The sequence below is a fragment of the Grammomys surdaster genome, unplaced genomic scaffold, assembly GCF_004785775.1.
Source record: "Grammomys surdaster isolate TR1022 unplaced genomic scaffold, NIH_TR_1.0 238, whole genome shotgun sequence".
Classification (NCBI taxonomy): domain Eukaryota; kingdom Metazoa; phylum Chordata; class Mammalia; order Rodentia; family Muridae; genus Grammomys; species Grammomys surdaster.
Genome location: NW_021604683.1, coordinates 418,178 through 434,538, shown reverse-complemented (window position 1 = coordinate 434,538; position 16,361 = coordinate 418,178). Strand labels below are relative to the sequence as shown.

Genomic DNA, 16,361 nt, shown 5'->3' with positions numbered 1-16,361 from the left:
ATTTGAGTGCTTCAAAACATTCATGGTATTCACAGGGTTTCTCTCTAGTATATGGTCCTTTATATATTTGGGGACACTGCATTGTGAAAAAGGTTTAAAACCACATTGCTCACATTCAAAAATTGCTTTTCTGTATGCATCTTTTTATGATTGTCATGATGACTGCTTTGTGAAAAAGCCTTACCACATTAGATACACTCAGGGATTTGCTCAAATACATGTTCTTTAATATGTATTAAGACTCTGGTTTTGTGAAAAATTTTTATCAGATTGGTTACATCAATATGGTTTCTCCCCTGTATGTATTCTTTTATGACGTTGGAGAACAGTGCTATGTGCAAAAGCTTTACCACATTGGTTACATACATAGGGTTTCTCTCCTGTATGTGTTCTTTTATGATATTTGAGACCACTGCTGCACGCAAAGGCTTTACGACATTGCTTACATTCATAGGGTTTCTCCCCTGTATGTGTTCTTTTATGATAATCGAGACCACTGCTTCCAGCAAAGGCTTTACCACATTGGTTACATTCATAGAGCTTTTGCCCTGTATGTGTTCGCTTATGTATTTGGAGTTTACTCTTTCCTGCTATGGCTTTACCACAATAGTTACATTCATAGCGGTTCTCCCCTGTATGTGTTCTTTTATGATAACTGAGACCACTGCTTCGTGCAAAGGCTTTACCGCATTGGGTACATTCATAGGGTTTCTCCCCTGTATGTGTTCTTTTATGATATTTCAGACCACTGCTGTGTGCAAAGGCTTTACCACATTGGTTACATTCATAGAGTTTCTCCCCTGTATGTGTTCTTTTATGACATCGGAGAGCACTGCTATGTGCTAAGGCTTTACCACATTGGTTACATTCATAGGGTTTTTCCCCTGTATGCGTTCTTTTATGACATTGGAGAGCACTGCTACGTGCAAAGGCTTTATCACATTGGTTACATTCATAGGTTTTCTCTCCCGTATGTGTTCTTTTATGATATTTCAGACCACTGCTGTGTGCAAAGGCTTTACCACATTGGGTACATTCATAGGGTTTCTCCCCTGTATGTGTTCTTTTATGACATTGGAGAGCACTGTTATGTGCTAAGGCTTTACCACATTGGTTACATTCATATGGTTTCTCCCCTGTATGTGTTCTTTTATGACATCGGAGAACACTGCTACGTGCAAACGCTTTACCACACTGGTTACATTCATAGGTTTTCTCTCCCGTATGTGTTCTTTTATGATATTTCAGACCACTGCTGTGTGCAAAGGCTTTACCACATTGGTTACATTCATAGGGTTTCTCCCCTGTATGTATTCTTTTATGACATCGGAGAGCACTGCTATGTGCAAAGGCTTTACCACATTGGTTACATTCATAGGGTTTCTCTCCTGTATGTGTTCTTTGATGACATTTGAGAACACTGCTATCTGCAAAGATTTTACCACATTGGTTACATTCATAGGGTTTCTGTCCATTATGAGTTCTTTCATGCCTTTGAATATGACTCTGGCATGCAAAAGCTTTAGCACATTGAACAATCTCAGCAGGTTGCTCTCCAAAACAACTTCTTTCATGCCTGCAAAGAAATTGGCACATGTGAAAGCTTTCTCACATTGATTATACTGATGAGTCTTTTTATCTGTATAAATTCATTTACAATTTGGTTAAATTGTAATGGTAGTATGATCTTACCATAATGTCACTTTGTTAACATTCAAAGGTGTTGTCGTTCATTATTGGTTGTTGTACATCTTTAAAGATGCATGGAATGGGAGGAGTATTGATTACATGGCTCACATTTATAGCATAATTTTTTTATAAGAGGTTATTCTCATATTTGAAGAGAATAGGAAGAATTCAGAGCTTCTACATACTGACTGCATTCATAAATTTTGCTATTATGTGAATAATACAACATTTGGAATATAGACCAATGCTAACAGAAAACATTTCTACTTTCCTAATTCTCATAAAGATTTTCAGCAGTAAATATCCGCAATAATATTAGGAAACTAATTATATGTAAACTTTTAGCACATTTAGAAATGTCTATTCAAAGTAGGCAGTACTATATATCTTGTAATTGTTCTGGAAAAGAGAAAGGTATGTTGTTTCTTCAATATCTCTATGCTCAAATGGCTTGTATCCATCATGATCTATGTCATCCATATTAAAAAAAAAAAAAAAAAGAATAACAAGTGAAAGGGTTCCGCATTTCATTCACAGAGTTTGACTTTTTCTCTCATATTGATGTGGTACAGAGATTAAAGTTACTCAACAAAGCCATCCTTAAATCTCATAAACTGTCCATCTCAATAAATTTAGCAATGCTACTACAAGTATATGGCTAACAACAGATTTACTATGCATATTTGCTTATTACAAGGTTTTAGACATATGCTTACCACCTAATAAATCTGTTTCCCTTTTACAATAGCTAAATGGCATGAGACTGAACAGATTGGCACTTCTAGAACATGGCTCTACTGAGCTTGATTCCAATAGTGACATACCTGTTGTTTCATGTTTTTTGAAATTAGGGAACACTTTGCAAACACAAACTGGATGTCTGCCATTGACATACTGATTTTGTGAGATTTAATAATCATCTATAACTTAATCCAGTGCATATTTTATCCTACTGCTTTTCTTTACAACTTGTAGCACATATTAAACTTTATTCATAGGCATTTTCTTATGAGCTTGCACATGAAAATTACCTTCCATGTCTTCTAGAACCTGGAAAATGTTCACCAATAGTACGATCTTCCAAAACGTGGCCTAAAATGTGGTGCCAGAGAAAGTATGTTACATTACTGGAAATTAGACATTTAAGTTATCTACTTGAGTGAACTTTAGAAACACCTCTGTTTATTCACCTTATTCTTCCTCATTCTCAACTGAAATTACAAACACAAATACCAATAACAAAGAAACAGATGTGCCTACATTTCAAAACCAAAAATAAATAAATAAATAAATAAATAAATAAGTAAATAAAAAAAATCACTGTATTACCTATAGCTGTGAGATTCCTATAGGTCTCCAGCATCACATCTTTGTAGAGACTCTTCTGAGAAGGATCCAGCAAAGCCCACTCTTCCATAGTGAATTTCACATGCACGTCATCATAGGTCACTACTTCCTAAAAGATCAAATATATGTGTGCATAAGAAAGCATGATTCCAACAAGAGTGTACATGTGTACTTCAAAAAGAATACTTACTGATTTCCCTGCACAGTCACATAGAACTTTTTATTCAATAAGTAAACAGTCATTCATAGTTGGAAAAAAAGGAAAACCTGAAGTAAATGTTGAAGCAAATGAATGTTCTCTGGGATCCTGATGCCTCTGTATTAAGATGTTGGGTATGGGATCATGTAGCATCCTGCCAGACCTTCCTCACTTTCTGTTCCCTGAGACCCAATACCCAAGGGTGCCCTTAGGACTGCAGTTTCTTCTCACCTGTCCAGGCCTCCTGTAGATACAAAAGACCATTTCCGTCTTCCCTTCCCTTCTTACCCCATTTCTGTGTCTGAGCTATGAACTATGGACAGAAACCCCCTACTTAACCACAGGCCAGTCCTCCAGAAGACTAAGTAGGCTGTCAAAGACTCATCCCACAATTTGTTACCCAAGACCAAATTCTCACTGCTGCCCAATGCTCTGAAACACAATATCAGAAAAACCTTCCTTTGCCCATATCCATGCAACCTGTTTTCAAGTTCTCTTCCAAACAACTGAGGGAACTACACCAGGAAAAATGTGAACTTGACCAATGTTACCTATACTTGTATACAAATAAAATAAGAATAGATTTCCTGACTCCTACAAAAATAACTGAAGTGACCACAAAAATGTTATATTTCTGTCCTTTCAGTTACTACCTGTCTGTCTTCCAAACAGAGAGGCCTGATGGTATAGAGTCTGTCAATAAAGGTAGGTGATCAGAAAGGTGGTCTATGGCGCTGCAGGTCTTCATGACCCCTAATGATTTCAGGTAAAACTAGCTCCACTCAAGTCTTACAAAACACAATATTGAATAATGATTTAATATCTGCTTCCTGCCACATGGATTCTTATAAGATGTGAAATCTGTCCTATGTAGCTATCAGGCACCATACACACCTGAGGAACTTCTTCATCTCAGAATCTCCTTTTGAATCAAAGAATTGAATTTCTGTGTATCGTGCCATTACTACTGGAGGTAACAGAATGGCTAAAGAATTCTAGTTAATGTTTCTGAAGTATGATCCTATCACCTCTTTTTACTAATTTCTAAATTATGTATAAGATTACTCACACAAAACTGAGTATAGAAGGTTCACAAATTCTAGAAATCAAACCTCCACTTTTGCAATGTCATCCTACTGCACACCAAAAGCAATGCCTCTGTGTACACACTGTAATGACATTTATGTTTCACACCTTGCCACTCAAATGGCTACAAACCTTCCCTGGGAATCTACTCTCAGGGTCAAAAGACAAGGGCCTCTGCTATTATCACTACATGGAGCAACAGAACCACACTCTGAACCAAGGTCCCTCTTAGTACCAGTAGATCTGACTCTGATAGCTCAGCAGATTTGTTCTTCCCATCCTAGTGATAGAGATGGCCACAGTCACCAGGGCATGGCTTGTGATCTTCTGCAAAGCTTGTAACACATGCCTCTGAGGAAAATCCTGTAAAGCCCCTGCAAGCTACCTTCCACTAGTGCTTCTGATTGACAGGCCTGCCCGAGTCCCTCCTTAGCTAGGAAAACTCAGCTGGGCATCAGGACAGTAAGTAGCAACTCCTCAACTTGGGGACCACAGAGCAAATTATTCAGATAGCTGAAACCATCCAAGCTCTGCTGTTCCACCCTAAATGCAGACATAACCCTAGTCTGGGAAATTTGCATTTAATAGAATATTCTACCCTCCCAGGGCACTTATTTTCCTTGTTAAAGGCACAGGGTCCTTTCTTTACATAATCAATTATACATGCAATGTCCTGTGCAGACATCTCTGCTTCATAGTGGGGATGAACTGAAATCAAACTGCAATCAAATTCATAGAGTACAAAAATTAAAAAGAAAAATTGGCTATAAATTTTAAAGCTAGGAGCGGTTACTGGAGAGAAATGAAACAAACAAACAAACAAACAAAAACGAAAGAAATAAAAATTATAGGAAATCAGTGCTCCTAGGTATGGTGGAGTAGAAAATTTATTATACACAAAAGAGAGAACATAGCGAGACCCAATTATATCTCGGAGAGTTTAGAGAAGACATGTCATTTTGGCGAGGTAGAATGGGAGAAGGAAGAACCAGACCAAGAGATCAGAATGATTAACAATAGATGAAAAAGAGCAGTCCCCAAATAGTTGGATTGCATAAGGAATGGCAGCTTAGATATTGGCAGCCCAATCTATATTCTATAACAGGTAGGAACTGCAGTCTGATGAGAGAAACAGACAGCCAGGTTTGCTTTGATTTGTTAAATAGGCCTCTCAGCTCCCTGCCCCAGAGTTTCAGACTTAACACTAGGGACAAAGGAGAAGGAGGAAATGACTATTATACTGTCAAAGATTATTTTTAAGAGTTAAAACATACTTTATGGTCCGGTATTCTTGAGAAACTAAACGTATGTACCAAGTAGCTCTCATATCTTTTCTCTTACACTGTGTATTTTCAAACAGGAATAACTATATTCCTGTTAGGCACCAGTTTGTCTAGATCTTCTTTTGTTTGAACTAGTGAAAATACAGAAAATTGATTTCTAGATATAAGTACATGTCTTCATTTAAATTCATCATTTCCCTAATCTGGGAAATACCCCAAGATTGCCAGTAAGGAATTTTACTGATTATTTTCTAAAATTGCTTACTTGACTAGTCATGGTGAATGCCAACTTCTGCCAAAGGAGAAAGGACTCACCTTCCTTCTTTCTCCTCCTTTTCTGTGCTGCAATTATACCAGCTCCACAGTTGGTCAGTGAACTCAATTCTTATACAGGTCCCTCTTTTATTAGTAATCCCCTCATCCCTAATCCAGGGATGTTAGACAACACTCGTTCCCTGATGTTTTGTCTCACTGATCAATCAGAAACCAGATTGAAAGGAGTTGCAGGACTGTTTTCCAAGCACTGAGCAGCAGAGGCAGGTTCAGGTGTTCAAAGTAACTCTTAAGTACATGGCATAAGGAAAGCCTGAGCTACAGGAGATGTTGCTCTAAACAGACAGATAGAAAATCTCTTTAGAAAAGGGATTGAAACTCTTAATTTGTGGGAAACATTGGAGAATGGAAACAAGTAAGAGATCAGAGCACCTATGCATAAAGAAAATGAAATTTAAAAACTAATAACAAAAATTGATTTTTAAAAAGATAAATATAAATGAAAAAACATATTGGTATAATGACTTTAAAAAAGAGCACACCCGCCAGGCTGTGGTGGCGCATGCCTTTAATCCCAGCACTTGGGAGGCAGAGGCAGGCGGATTTCTGAGTTCGAGACCAGCCTGGTCTACATAGTGAGTTTCAGGACAACCAGGGCTACACAGAGAAACCCTGTCTCAAAAAACCAGAAAAAACAAAAACAAAAAAGAGCAGACCCTTCCTGGTAGAGATGATGGCATTAATAAGATGGTGTTTGTCCTTGCCCCTATGTGCAGTGTTAACTGCTGAGATCTATAAGGTGACACACAGCTACATCTAATGGCCTGTGTTTTACATTTCTGAGCCAACATAAATATGTCAGCTAGGATTGCTCATATCTATATAATACCTGTCCTACTAACACAATTCATTATCCACTGGCTCAAGCTAAGCTGCCCAAATTAAACACCCACCAATCTAGTTTAATTTAACCATATGTGTTAGTATTCTGTCTAAACTCCACCTCCACAGTTATCTGGCAACACCCAGGTATGCTCCTCCACTCAGTTACCTAGCAATAGCTAGCTAGGTGTGCCCACTATAAAAGGGGCTGCCTGCCTCCTCCTTGCTTTCTTGCTCTCTTGCATCTAGCTTCTCTCTGTTCCCTCGCCTCTCCCCCCTTCCATTCCCCCTCTGTCAACGTGGTCATTGCCAGCCTCCATTTCTCTCCTCTCTCTCTCCTCTTTCTCCACCATCTTTTCCCATTTCTCTCCCCACACCTTTTCCCTATCTCCTAAATAACACCCCCCTTGGAACCCTTTGGTCTGTTGTTGTCTGTTCTAAGCTGTGCAACAAAATCTAACAATATGTAATATTAAATATACACTGTGAAATTATAAAATTATCCACCCTACCTGAATCAGCTCCTACTCCAGAATACTGACACCTGCAGCTGACTCTCATAAACTTTGCTCTGTGATCTAGCTATTTCCTGCTCTGATTCACCTGACAGTAAATAAAGTAAACCATTCCTCCTGTTCTCATCTGAAAATAGAAGAAATGGACAGTTCATTATATGATTCAAAGGAGCAAATTTAAAATGGTGTTGTGCTGCATTCTTTTAATTCAAGAATTTGTGAATATTCATCAAGCAAAAAGCAAGGTCAGTGCCCTGAGGAGCAATACACAGGGATCAAGGCTATAGTGTTTAATCAAGAGATAGTGTGTGACATTTCCCCATGTGCTATGTTACCTACTGAGATCTATAATGTGACACACCCAGCTACAACTAAAGGCATGTGTTTTACATTTCTAAGCTCATGTAAATATATCAACAAGGATAGCACATAACTAAATAATACATGTCCTAAAATGGGAATTCATTATCCACTTCCTCAAGCCAGCTTTCTCAAATTAAAAATCCACCAATGTAGTTTTATTTAAACACATGCATTATTTAATACATGCTATGAAATTACAAAATTGTTCACCCTGCCTGAATCAGGTCCTTTTCCAGAATGGTGACACCTGCAGTGGACTCCCTTATACTTTGGTCTGTGATCTAGCTGTTTCCTGCCCTCTTTCACCTGACAGTGAACAGAGTAAACCATTCCTTCTGTTCTCATCTGAAGGTAGAAGAAATATGCACTTCATTATATGACTCAACTGAGCAATTATAAAACTCACCTTTGCTTCATTACTTTAACTCAAGAACTTAGGAATTTTTATAAAGAGGAAACCAAGGTCATTGATCTGGGGAGCAACAGACCAGGATCAAGGCTACCTGAGTCAACAGAGCTTGACTTAGAAACATCTCTATAAAAGGAAGAAGATGCAGCTCTCACAGAATTACTATATCATCCCAGAAAGAAATCACTCCAAAGACAACATTAAAACATTAACTAGGAAAAAAAATCTCCTAAATGACAGCATGGATTCAGCTCTGACTAATGCTCAAAGAGGAGCCAACCAAAAACAGGTTTTGGATATTGACATCAATAAGTTTGTTTCTGGTTCAGGCCCCAGGTTATTTTGAACAATTTAAATATGGACTAGAGATTGTAAGTCCTACTTAAGACAGCTATGAGATTTACATAGGAAAGATCCCCAGAATCATTGATTAAGTGCATCAGATCCCTGAAACAGCAGGTCAGTTTTCAGTGATGGGTTCCTGAGTTGGAAGTGAAGATGAGAAAGACAGGAAACTTAGAAGGTAGAATGTACAACAGCTGTGGTGGGGAGAACTTGCATAAGCTATGTCTATGTCAAGTAAGCTTTGTAAAACTAACATCTTGTATACTACGTACAGGGGATAAAGTGAATGAAATGGAGACTTCTATGAAGGCAGCAGTAACTATCATACACTGTGACAAATTTAGGAGAAGTGTAAAAAAACAATGCTGCACAAGGGAATCCATGACTGACCAAGCCCATAGTTGACTTGGGACTGATAATCGTATCACCCTATGCTGGAAATAGTTGGAATCTCAGGGTCTGAAGCTTGTCTTCCCCAAACACCCTGGCCTCGAAGCTTTACAGCTGCTGCCACCCCTAACTCTGGCTTAGGAGAAAGAGCACTGGTTTCTATTCAATACACCAGGGCCTCAGGTAAAGCTCCTAAAGCTTAAGGCTCCAGGCTGTTAAGGGGCTAGAATTTAGAAAGGAGATATGCAATTCTCCATACATTAGGATCAAGCCTTATTAGATTGGACCAGCCCAGATCATACAGTGTTGTCCTCTTCAAAGAGATGTCACCAGGTATAGTCCTGCCCTTATGGCAAAACTATGCTTTTCCCAAGAAAACTGGATCTTTATGGCATACCAGGCCTTAATGTTGGCTGTGAGCCTGTAATGCTGCATTAAGCAGCTTGTTAGGGGCCTGTTCTTTGATATCAGCATGAGCCTAATGGATGACTGTAAATCAGATTTGTCCCCTTTGTTAAGGATTGGAGACAAATGTCTGGACAATCCTGGTAAACAAACATGTATTGTATAATACTGATTTTTAACAGGACTCCATTTTTACCATGCTACTTTCTTGTCAGGTGTTTTACAGGCGGTCCTACCTCAGATAAATTCTACTGAGTCGGACAGTGGTGGTGTACGCCTTTAATCCCAGCACCTTGTCAGGCAGAGGCAGGCAGATTTCTGAGTTCTACACCAGTGTGGTCTACAGAGTGAGTTCCAGGACAGCCAGGGCTACACAGAGAAACCCTGTTTCAAAAACAAAACAAAACAACAACAACAAAATTCTACTTATTGTCACTTAATATTTCCTAAATGTTGGTAATTTTTTATATCATCAATTCTACACTTGTACATCACAGCTCAATACTGGAGTGATACCCCACACACGAGATTTATTTTTACAGCCTTCACAACACCAAGTGGAACTTACACCTACAAAGTTAACCGCTAAGAGCAGAACTTAGAGAAGAGAATAGAGAAACAGTGCTCTAACGTTTGGCATCATGCCAAATATATTTCTACACACAAGCCACTGCTGCAATGGTTTTGTGCAGATGCTCCCATAATAAAGTTATTCCGAGGTCACAGCCAGGTACAAAGCCGGGTACAAAAGGCTGCATGTGTCCGGCTGCTGTTTACCATCCAGACACTGGGAAGACCCACTACGCATTTGTACTTTGCTAAGCAGCTTCCGCCTCCCGTTCGTGCGAGGTGGCCTTGCACTTACCATGTCTGGAGTTCTGAGCTTGCCGAGCTCCCCTCACAGCACCCAGCAGACACACTCAGAATGTTTCACCCAGAAACACTCATTCTGGCCGAGTTACAGGAAGAAACCTGCAAGCTTGGTACCCGGAAGTGCCGCCTCCTCTGACTGGCAGGGCCATGTAGAGGTTCTGATTGGCTAGCGAGACTTGAGGGACATAATCACCACTCTTAGGGTTAGAATGTCTTAAAGAGACACAAGCATAGTAGTTCCAGCTTTGGCCAATCTTTTTCTAGATCTGCAGGGCTGAAGTTCAGTAGCACAAGTACCTCTCCTCCAATAATTTACCTGTCTGTCCTTTCATCCAGCTCCTGGGAAAAAGTAAGATTTCACACCCCTGTTTCTCAACTGCCTGCTTCTACTCATGTGGGCAGTGACACTGTATTCATTGCTTTGCAAATGTGGAGCTTTCCTGAACTCCCATCACAGCACTCAGGAGATCCTTCCGCTCCTCATCCTGCTGGATTCACAATGGATGGCTCTCACAGTCAGTAAGTCAGATTACAGTGGAGTTACTAATCTGTCCCACAAATGGACAGGTGCCAAGAATATTAAAAATTAAGAACGATTTTAGAAAACTTTTTTGTTTGTTTGGTTTGTTTTTTTTTTTTGCCTTTAGACTGGGTTCAGGTAAACTGCAAGTACTTTTCACCTAATCTTTATGAGACAAACCTCAGAGCAAAGTGGGAAATAAGTGACAGACACCTTGGAACACTCTTCTTAATCAGCTGAAAGTCCTCAGTGAGTCTATAAAATGAAAATAGCAACAACAACAACAAATCCGCAGCTATATTATATATAGTAAAGTTTCTCCCCATGAACAGAGCTGATAGAATGAGTCTCTGTTATGTAGAAAATGCATTTATTAGATGGCTCACAGGCTGCGGTTCAACTAATCTAATAATGGCTGTCTACAAATTTAAAGATTAAGAATTTAATAGCGGTTCAGTCCATGTGGCTGGATGTCTGAGCTGGTCTTCAGTATTCCGCAGAGGGGAGACCCTCACTCAAGTCTCAGAAAGTCACGGCCACCCAGTAATCTGCTCGAGACACCATGTACCAGAGCAATTTCGAGGTTTATTAGGGCGTGACAACTAGTTGCCGGTCAATTCGTATGCCCACGCAGGAGCGGAATTGACCCCGACAGCCAGTTTGAGAGGGATTTTTAAGGGGAAAAAACCACAAACCAAGGAATGGGGAGGGGAATGAGGGGTTGTTGAGGTGGCACAACATAAAAATAGTGGAACATTCCAAAGGAACCCAACCTACGTGAGTCAGGATCAGGTGAAAAGTCTCTGTACGCTTATCTTTCTCAAGAATGTGGTCCTGCCCTCTTACTTCGGCCTTGCCCTGTCACTATGGTTCTCAGCTTGGTTCCACCTGGCTAAATTGCATTCTAGCCAGTTCCCGTAGCTAGTCTGTCCACATTCTTAACTTGCTTCATGGCTCGGTTTCTCCATGTCTTTATAAAGAAAGCCTAAAGAATATTTTGTATGTCTAAAAAGGATTCTATATACCCAGTATCTATAATTTTTCACTCTACAATACCTTAATTTTGTAAGATAAGCGCTATTGGCAGAAAATTAAACAAATAATAACAACAACAATAATAACGAAAATTTGCTCCCCAGAGGTAGGGAATAAGAGAAAGAGCTACTATCTTCAATGTCCTTTATATATGTAGGCAGTCACCACGAAGAGTGGTCTAGGTGAAAGGTGGATCTTATCACCCCGAATGACCAAATTAAATATTCTTTCCCCAGTTGGAAAACTTTAATTAGGAAAAATCCTGCACAGTACCCAACTCTTTGAGTTTTATTTAATTCCTGATGTGTTCCATTTGAGTACCCAGAGTAGCTAGCACAACAGACAACACACAACAGCTGGGAAAGATTTTTTTCCTGTATCAGGTAAGGAGAACATAGGAGCCATTTCCAAAGCAATGCCTTTCTTCAAGAAAGAGAGCTTTGAGATTTTACTTAGGTATTCTAGATACGTTTACACATAGGTTTGCCTACTCCTATCAGCGTCAAGGTAAATCCTTTTCTGAACATGATCAAATGTAAAAGCTGAGATATTTAAGGACAATTTACCTCAAAGTCATCCAGAAATATATGTAAATAGTAAAAATGGTGGACAGAAATGCATATGGAAAGTTCATCTTGTATTATAAGATCTTAGCTGAAAATCAACGGGCAGCTGAGAGCTCATAGTTTGAACTCCAGACAAGAGGGAGCTAGCAATATGGGCATGGTCAGAAGATATTAAAGCCTGAAAATGCACCCATGTGTCACAGCTCTTCCAAAAAGGCCACACCGATGCTGCTTCTTAAATAATTCCACAAACTAGGAAATAAGTATTTGAACATATGAGTCAATGGGTGCCATATTCATTTAACTACTTCATGTTTCCTCACAAGTGAAAACAACTTCTTATCTGATTTCACTGTAGCATATCCTTAAGAGAGAGACTCTTATGTTTTTAACCTACATTTTCCAAAAAGTAACAAGCCTTACCAGAAAGAATGAGAGCAATGTTAAGAATGAACTGGCTAAACGAGAAAAAAAGTTCAGCAGGGGAAATATCAAAACTTATAACTTCTTGTTCAGCAACTTGAGATTATGATGAAATTGCCTTAACCACAAGGTCTTAGGTATTCCCACTCTTATACCTCTGTCACCTGAAGCACACACAGTTTCCAGAAATTCCACTATCTTCCTGCAGCTTTTCTCAAAGGTGGTCTTTGTACCTCAAGTCTGTTATGTCTAGTATTCTCTTTTATTTTATTGAAAGTGGGTGAGAGGGCTACAGGGATCACTCAGTTGTTAAGAGCACTGTTCAATCCCTTTTCATTTCCTAGCACTCCAATGGCAGTTCACTAGCCACACTTCTATCAAATAGTTGGGTATAAGCTGGTACCTGGCATTGACTTGGATGGTTACATAAATGAGACATCTTCTGTAAGTCCTGACATCTAGATTTAAAAATTAGTGATATCGAAGTATACCTCTGTTGCCAAGGACCAAGCCTGGGCTTGGAGGGGGGAAGAGAGAGAAGAGGTATCTGGGAGCAGAGAAACAAAGGACTGGCAGTCACACTGTCAGTTGAAGCTATCCATCTATGCTCTGTTGAGACAGCTTCCCAGCCTGCTTTCCCTATGTTCTGCTTTCTCTCTGATCTGTTTTCTCTGGAGAGCTCCAGACAGCTCTCTGTCTATGTTCTGCTAGAGACTGTTCACCAAGCAGTTCTCTCCTGCCATTCTTAAAAATTCACTTGATAGCTCCTCTTTTGCATACCATAAAAGAAAACTGTTATTTTCTCTATCAACCCAGTCACTTACTCCTTTTGATTAGCCTCCCCTGCCCACAGGCCCTCAATTCTTAGGAGCCAGCAAGCACACCTTTTCTTTTAACTTTGCAAAAGTATTCAGTTATCTGCCTGCCTCTGTTAAACACAAATGCTAAACTGGCTGGGTGGGACCCAGTGCTGAAATTATCATTTCTATCACACCTGGGCCTAAAGTTGCTCTGTCTCAGGCTGATCCTGAAATCAGTAATCTGTCAGCCTTTCTAAACATGAACAACAACAACAAAATAACAATTAGTTGAGTGGGTTCTCCTGTGAACACCATTCCCCACATCTCTTTCTTTTTTCATTAACAGATCTTGCCTCAAGTTTGTTTGTAACAGCATAGGACACTAGTCCTATGCTGCAAATAGTGTGTGGATGGGTGTGTCACAGCAGTTCATCTGTTTTCACGTTGGCAGGAACATTTTCTATGGGGCCTTCACAGGGGCCTGGGAGCCTGGGCTGGAGCAGAAACCTGGGCCTCAGCTGCAGCTTTGGCTTTTGCCTTTGTTTGAAGCTTGTGCTTTGCTTCTAACCCAACCAATACCAAGTAATGAATCAGGTCCATCTTGTTTTGAAGACTCTTATATAAGGAAGAGAGGCCCAAATGTGCAGGATTAAATATATACCACTCGTTATTACAGATTCAATAAGTATTGTAAATTGTAGTTTATTTAGTGAATCAAGGTCAGCTGACATCCTAAATGAGAACCTGTCTCAAGGGGGAAAAAAAAGGATTATAAACAGTCAAAACTAAATTTTAAGGCCAGTTACGGATTATTTATTTTCCTGTTCCAAATTAATCCTAAAGATAAAATTTCAGTAATTTCTAAATCGTTATCTACAGTGTTTTCTCCAGTCATGTCCCAAGTAAGAGGACAACTTGTCATTTTGACGTGTTTTTCCTCTATAATCTTGAGATTTACATAGTGTAAATTGTTTCCAATTTTCATGGTACGTGTTTAGAACTGCCAGATTTTTAATTAAATTACTAACTGCAAAGCAATTCCAGTTTTGCAATCACCTACTATGTACCTTAACCTTTAGTTTGAATATAAAAATGTCCTCTTTTTTTTTTACTCAGGGATGCCTCTGTCTCCTAATTCAAAGGAGACTGCAAGATTGGCCTGGAAATAAAATACATTTTTATTTCACATCTTTTCGGTCATTGCCCCTTGGTTCTTGACAGGTGAAAAGTACTTGCAGTTTACCTGAACCCAGCCTGAAGCAAAAAAAAAAAAAAAGACAGAGAGAAAAAAAGTTTTCTAAAATCGTTCTTAATTTTTAATATTCTTGGCACCTGTCCATTTGTGGGACAGATTAGTAACTCCACTGTAATCTGACTTACTGACAGTGAGAGCCATCCAACTTGAATTGAGCAGGATGAGGAGGAAGTACCTCCTGAGTGTTGTGATGGGAGTTCAGGAAAGCTCCAAATTTGCAAAGCAATGAACAAGGTGTCACTGCCCACATGAGTAGAAGCAGGCAGTTGAGAAGCAGGGATGTGAAAGCTTACTTTCTCCCAGGAGCTGGATGGGAGGACAAATAAGCTATTGGAGGAGAGGCACTTGTGCTACTGAACTTCAAATCTGCAGATCTGGAAAATTATTGGGCAAAGCTGGAACCACTATGCTGTGTCTCTTTAAGACACTCTAACCCTAAGAGTGGTGATTATGTCCCTCAAGTCTCACTAGCCAATCAGCACCTCCACATGGACTGCAAGTCAGAAAAGGAGGCAGCGCTTCCGGATATCAAGCCTGCAAGTTTTTTCCTGTAACTCAGCCAGAATTAGTGTTTCTGGGTGAAACATTCTGAGTGTGTCTGCTGGGTGCTGTGAGGGGAGCTTGGCAAGCTCAGAACTCCAGACATGGGAAGTGCAAGATAGTCTCCCATGAACAGGAGGGGGAAGCTGCTTAGCAAAGTACAAATGTGTAGTGGATCTTCCCAGTGTCTGGATGGTAAACAGCAGCCGGACACATGCAGCCTCCTGTGAGGTCCTTTGTGGTCTCTCCTTGTACCCGGCTGTGGCCTCTGAATAACTTTATTACAGGAACATCTGCACAAAACCATTGCAGCAGTGGCTTGTGTGTAGAAATGTACTTGGCATGATGCCAAACCTGAGAGCCCTGGTTTCTCTATTATCTTCTCTAAGTTCTGTTCTTAGCAATGAACTTGTAGGTGGTATTGTGAAGGCTGTAAAAAGAAATCTCGTGTGTTGGGTATCACTCCAATATTGAGCTGTGATGTACAAGTGTAGAATTGATGATATAAGGAATTACCAACCTTTAAAAAATATTAAGTGACACTAAGTAGAATTTATCTGAGGTAGCACCGCCTGTAAAACACCTGACAAGTATGTAGTATTCTAAAAATGCAGTCCTGTTAAAAATTAGTATTGTAGTATACTTGTTTGCTTACCAGGAATGTCCAGACATTTGTCTCCAATCCTTAACTAAGGGGACAAATCTGATTTACAGTCAGCCATTAGGTTCATGCTGATATCAAAGAACAGGCCCCTAACAAGTTGCTCAATGCAGCATTACAGGCTCACAGCCAACATTAAGGCCTGGTGTGCCATAAAGATCCAGTTTTCTTGGGAAAAGCATAGTTTTGCCATAAGAGCAGGACCATACCTGGTGACATCTCTTTGAAGAGGACAACACTCTGTGTTGTGGGCTGGTCCAATCTAATAAGGCTTGATCCTAATGTATGGAGAATTGCATATCTCCTTCCTAAATTCTAGCCCCTTAACAGCCTGGAGCCTTAAGCTTTAGGAGCTTTACCTGAGGCCCTGGTGTATTGAATAGAAAACAGTGGTCTTTTTCCTAAGCCAGGGTTAGGGGGGTGATAAAGCTTTGAGACCAGGGTGTTTGGGGAGGACAAGCTTCAGATCCTGAGATTCCAACTATTTCCAGCATGGGGTGAC

At 39.8% G+C, this 16,361-nt stretch overlaps 1 protein-coding gene across 1 annotated transcript; it reads right to left on the bottom strand.

Moving 5' to 3' along the window:
• Window positions 1-205: 205 nt before the first annotated feature.
• Window positions 206-10,158, bottom strand: LOC114626649 (zinc finger protein 709-like). Its single transcript, XM_028774119.1, has 4 exons — window positions 10,052-10,158; window positions 3,019-3,145; window positions 2,721-2,781; window positions 206-1,576 (listed from the first exon to the last, which is right to left on the bottom strand). The coding sequence occupies exons 1-4, from the start codon at window positions 10,052-10,054 to the stop codon at window positions 280-282; spliced, it is 1,488 nt and encodes a 495-aa protein (XP_028629952.1). The 5' UTR covers window positions 10,055-10,158; the 3' UTR covers window positions 206-279.
• Between the last annotated feature and the right edge of the window lie 6,203 nt (window positions 10,159-16,361).

Bases quoted from the DNA above. Each gene is read 5' to 3' on its own strand.
- LOC114626649 (XM_028774119.1), bottom strand. The intron at 2,782-3,018 runs GTAATACAGTGA...ACCACATTTTAG, and splicing joins TAGGAATCTCACAGCTATAG to GCCACGTTTTGGAAGATCGT. The intron at 1,577-2,720 runs GTAATTTTCATG...ATTTCTTTGCAG, and splicing joins GGTTCTAGAAGACATGGAAG to GCATGAAAGAAGTTGTTTTG.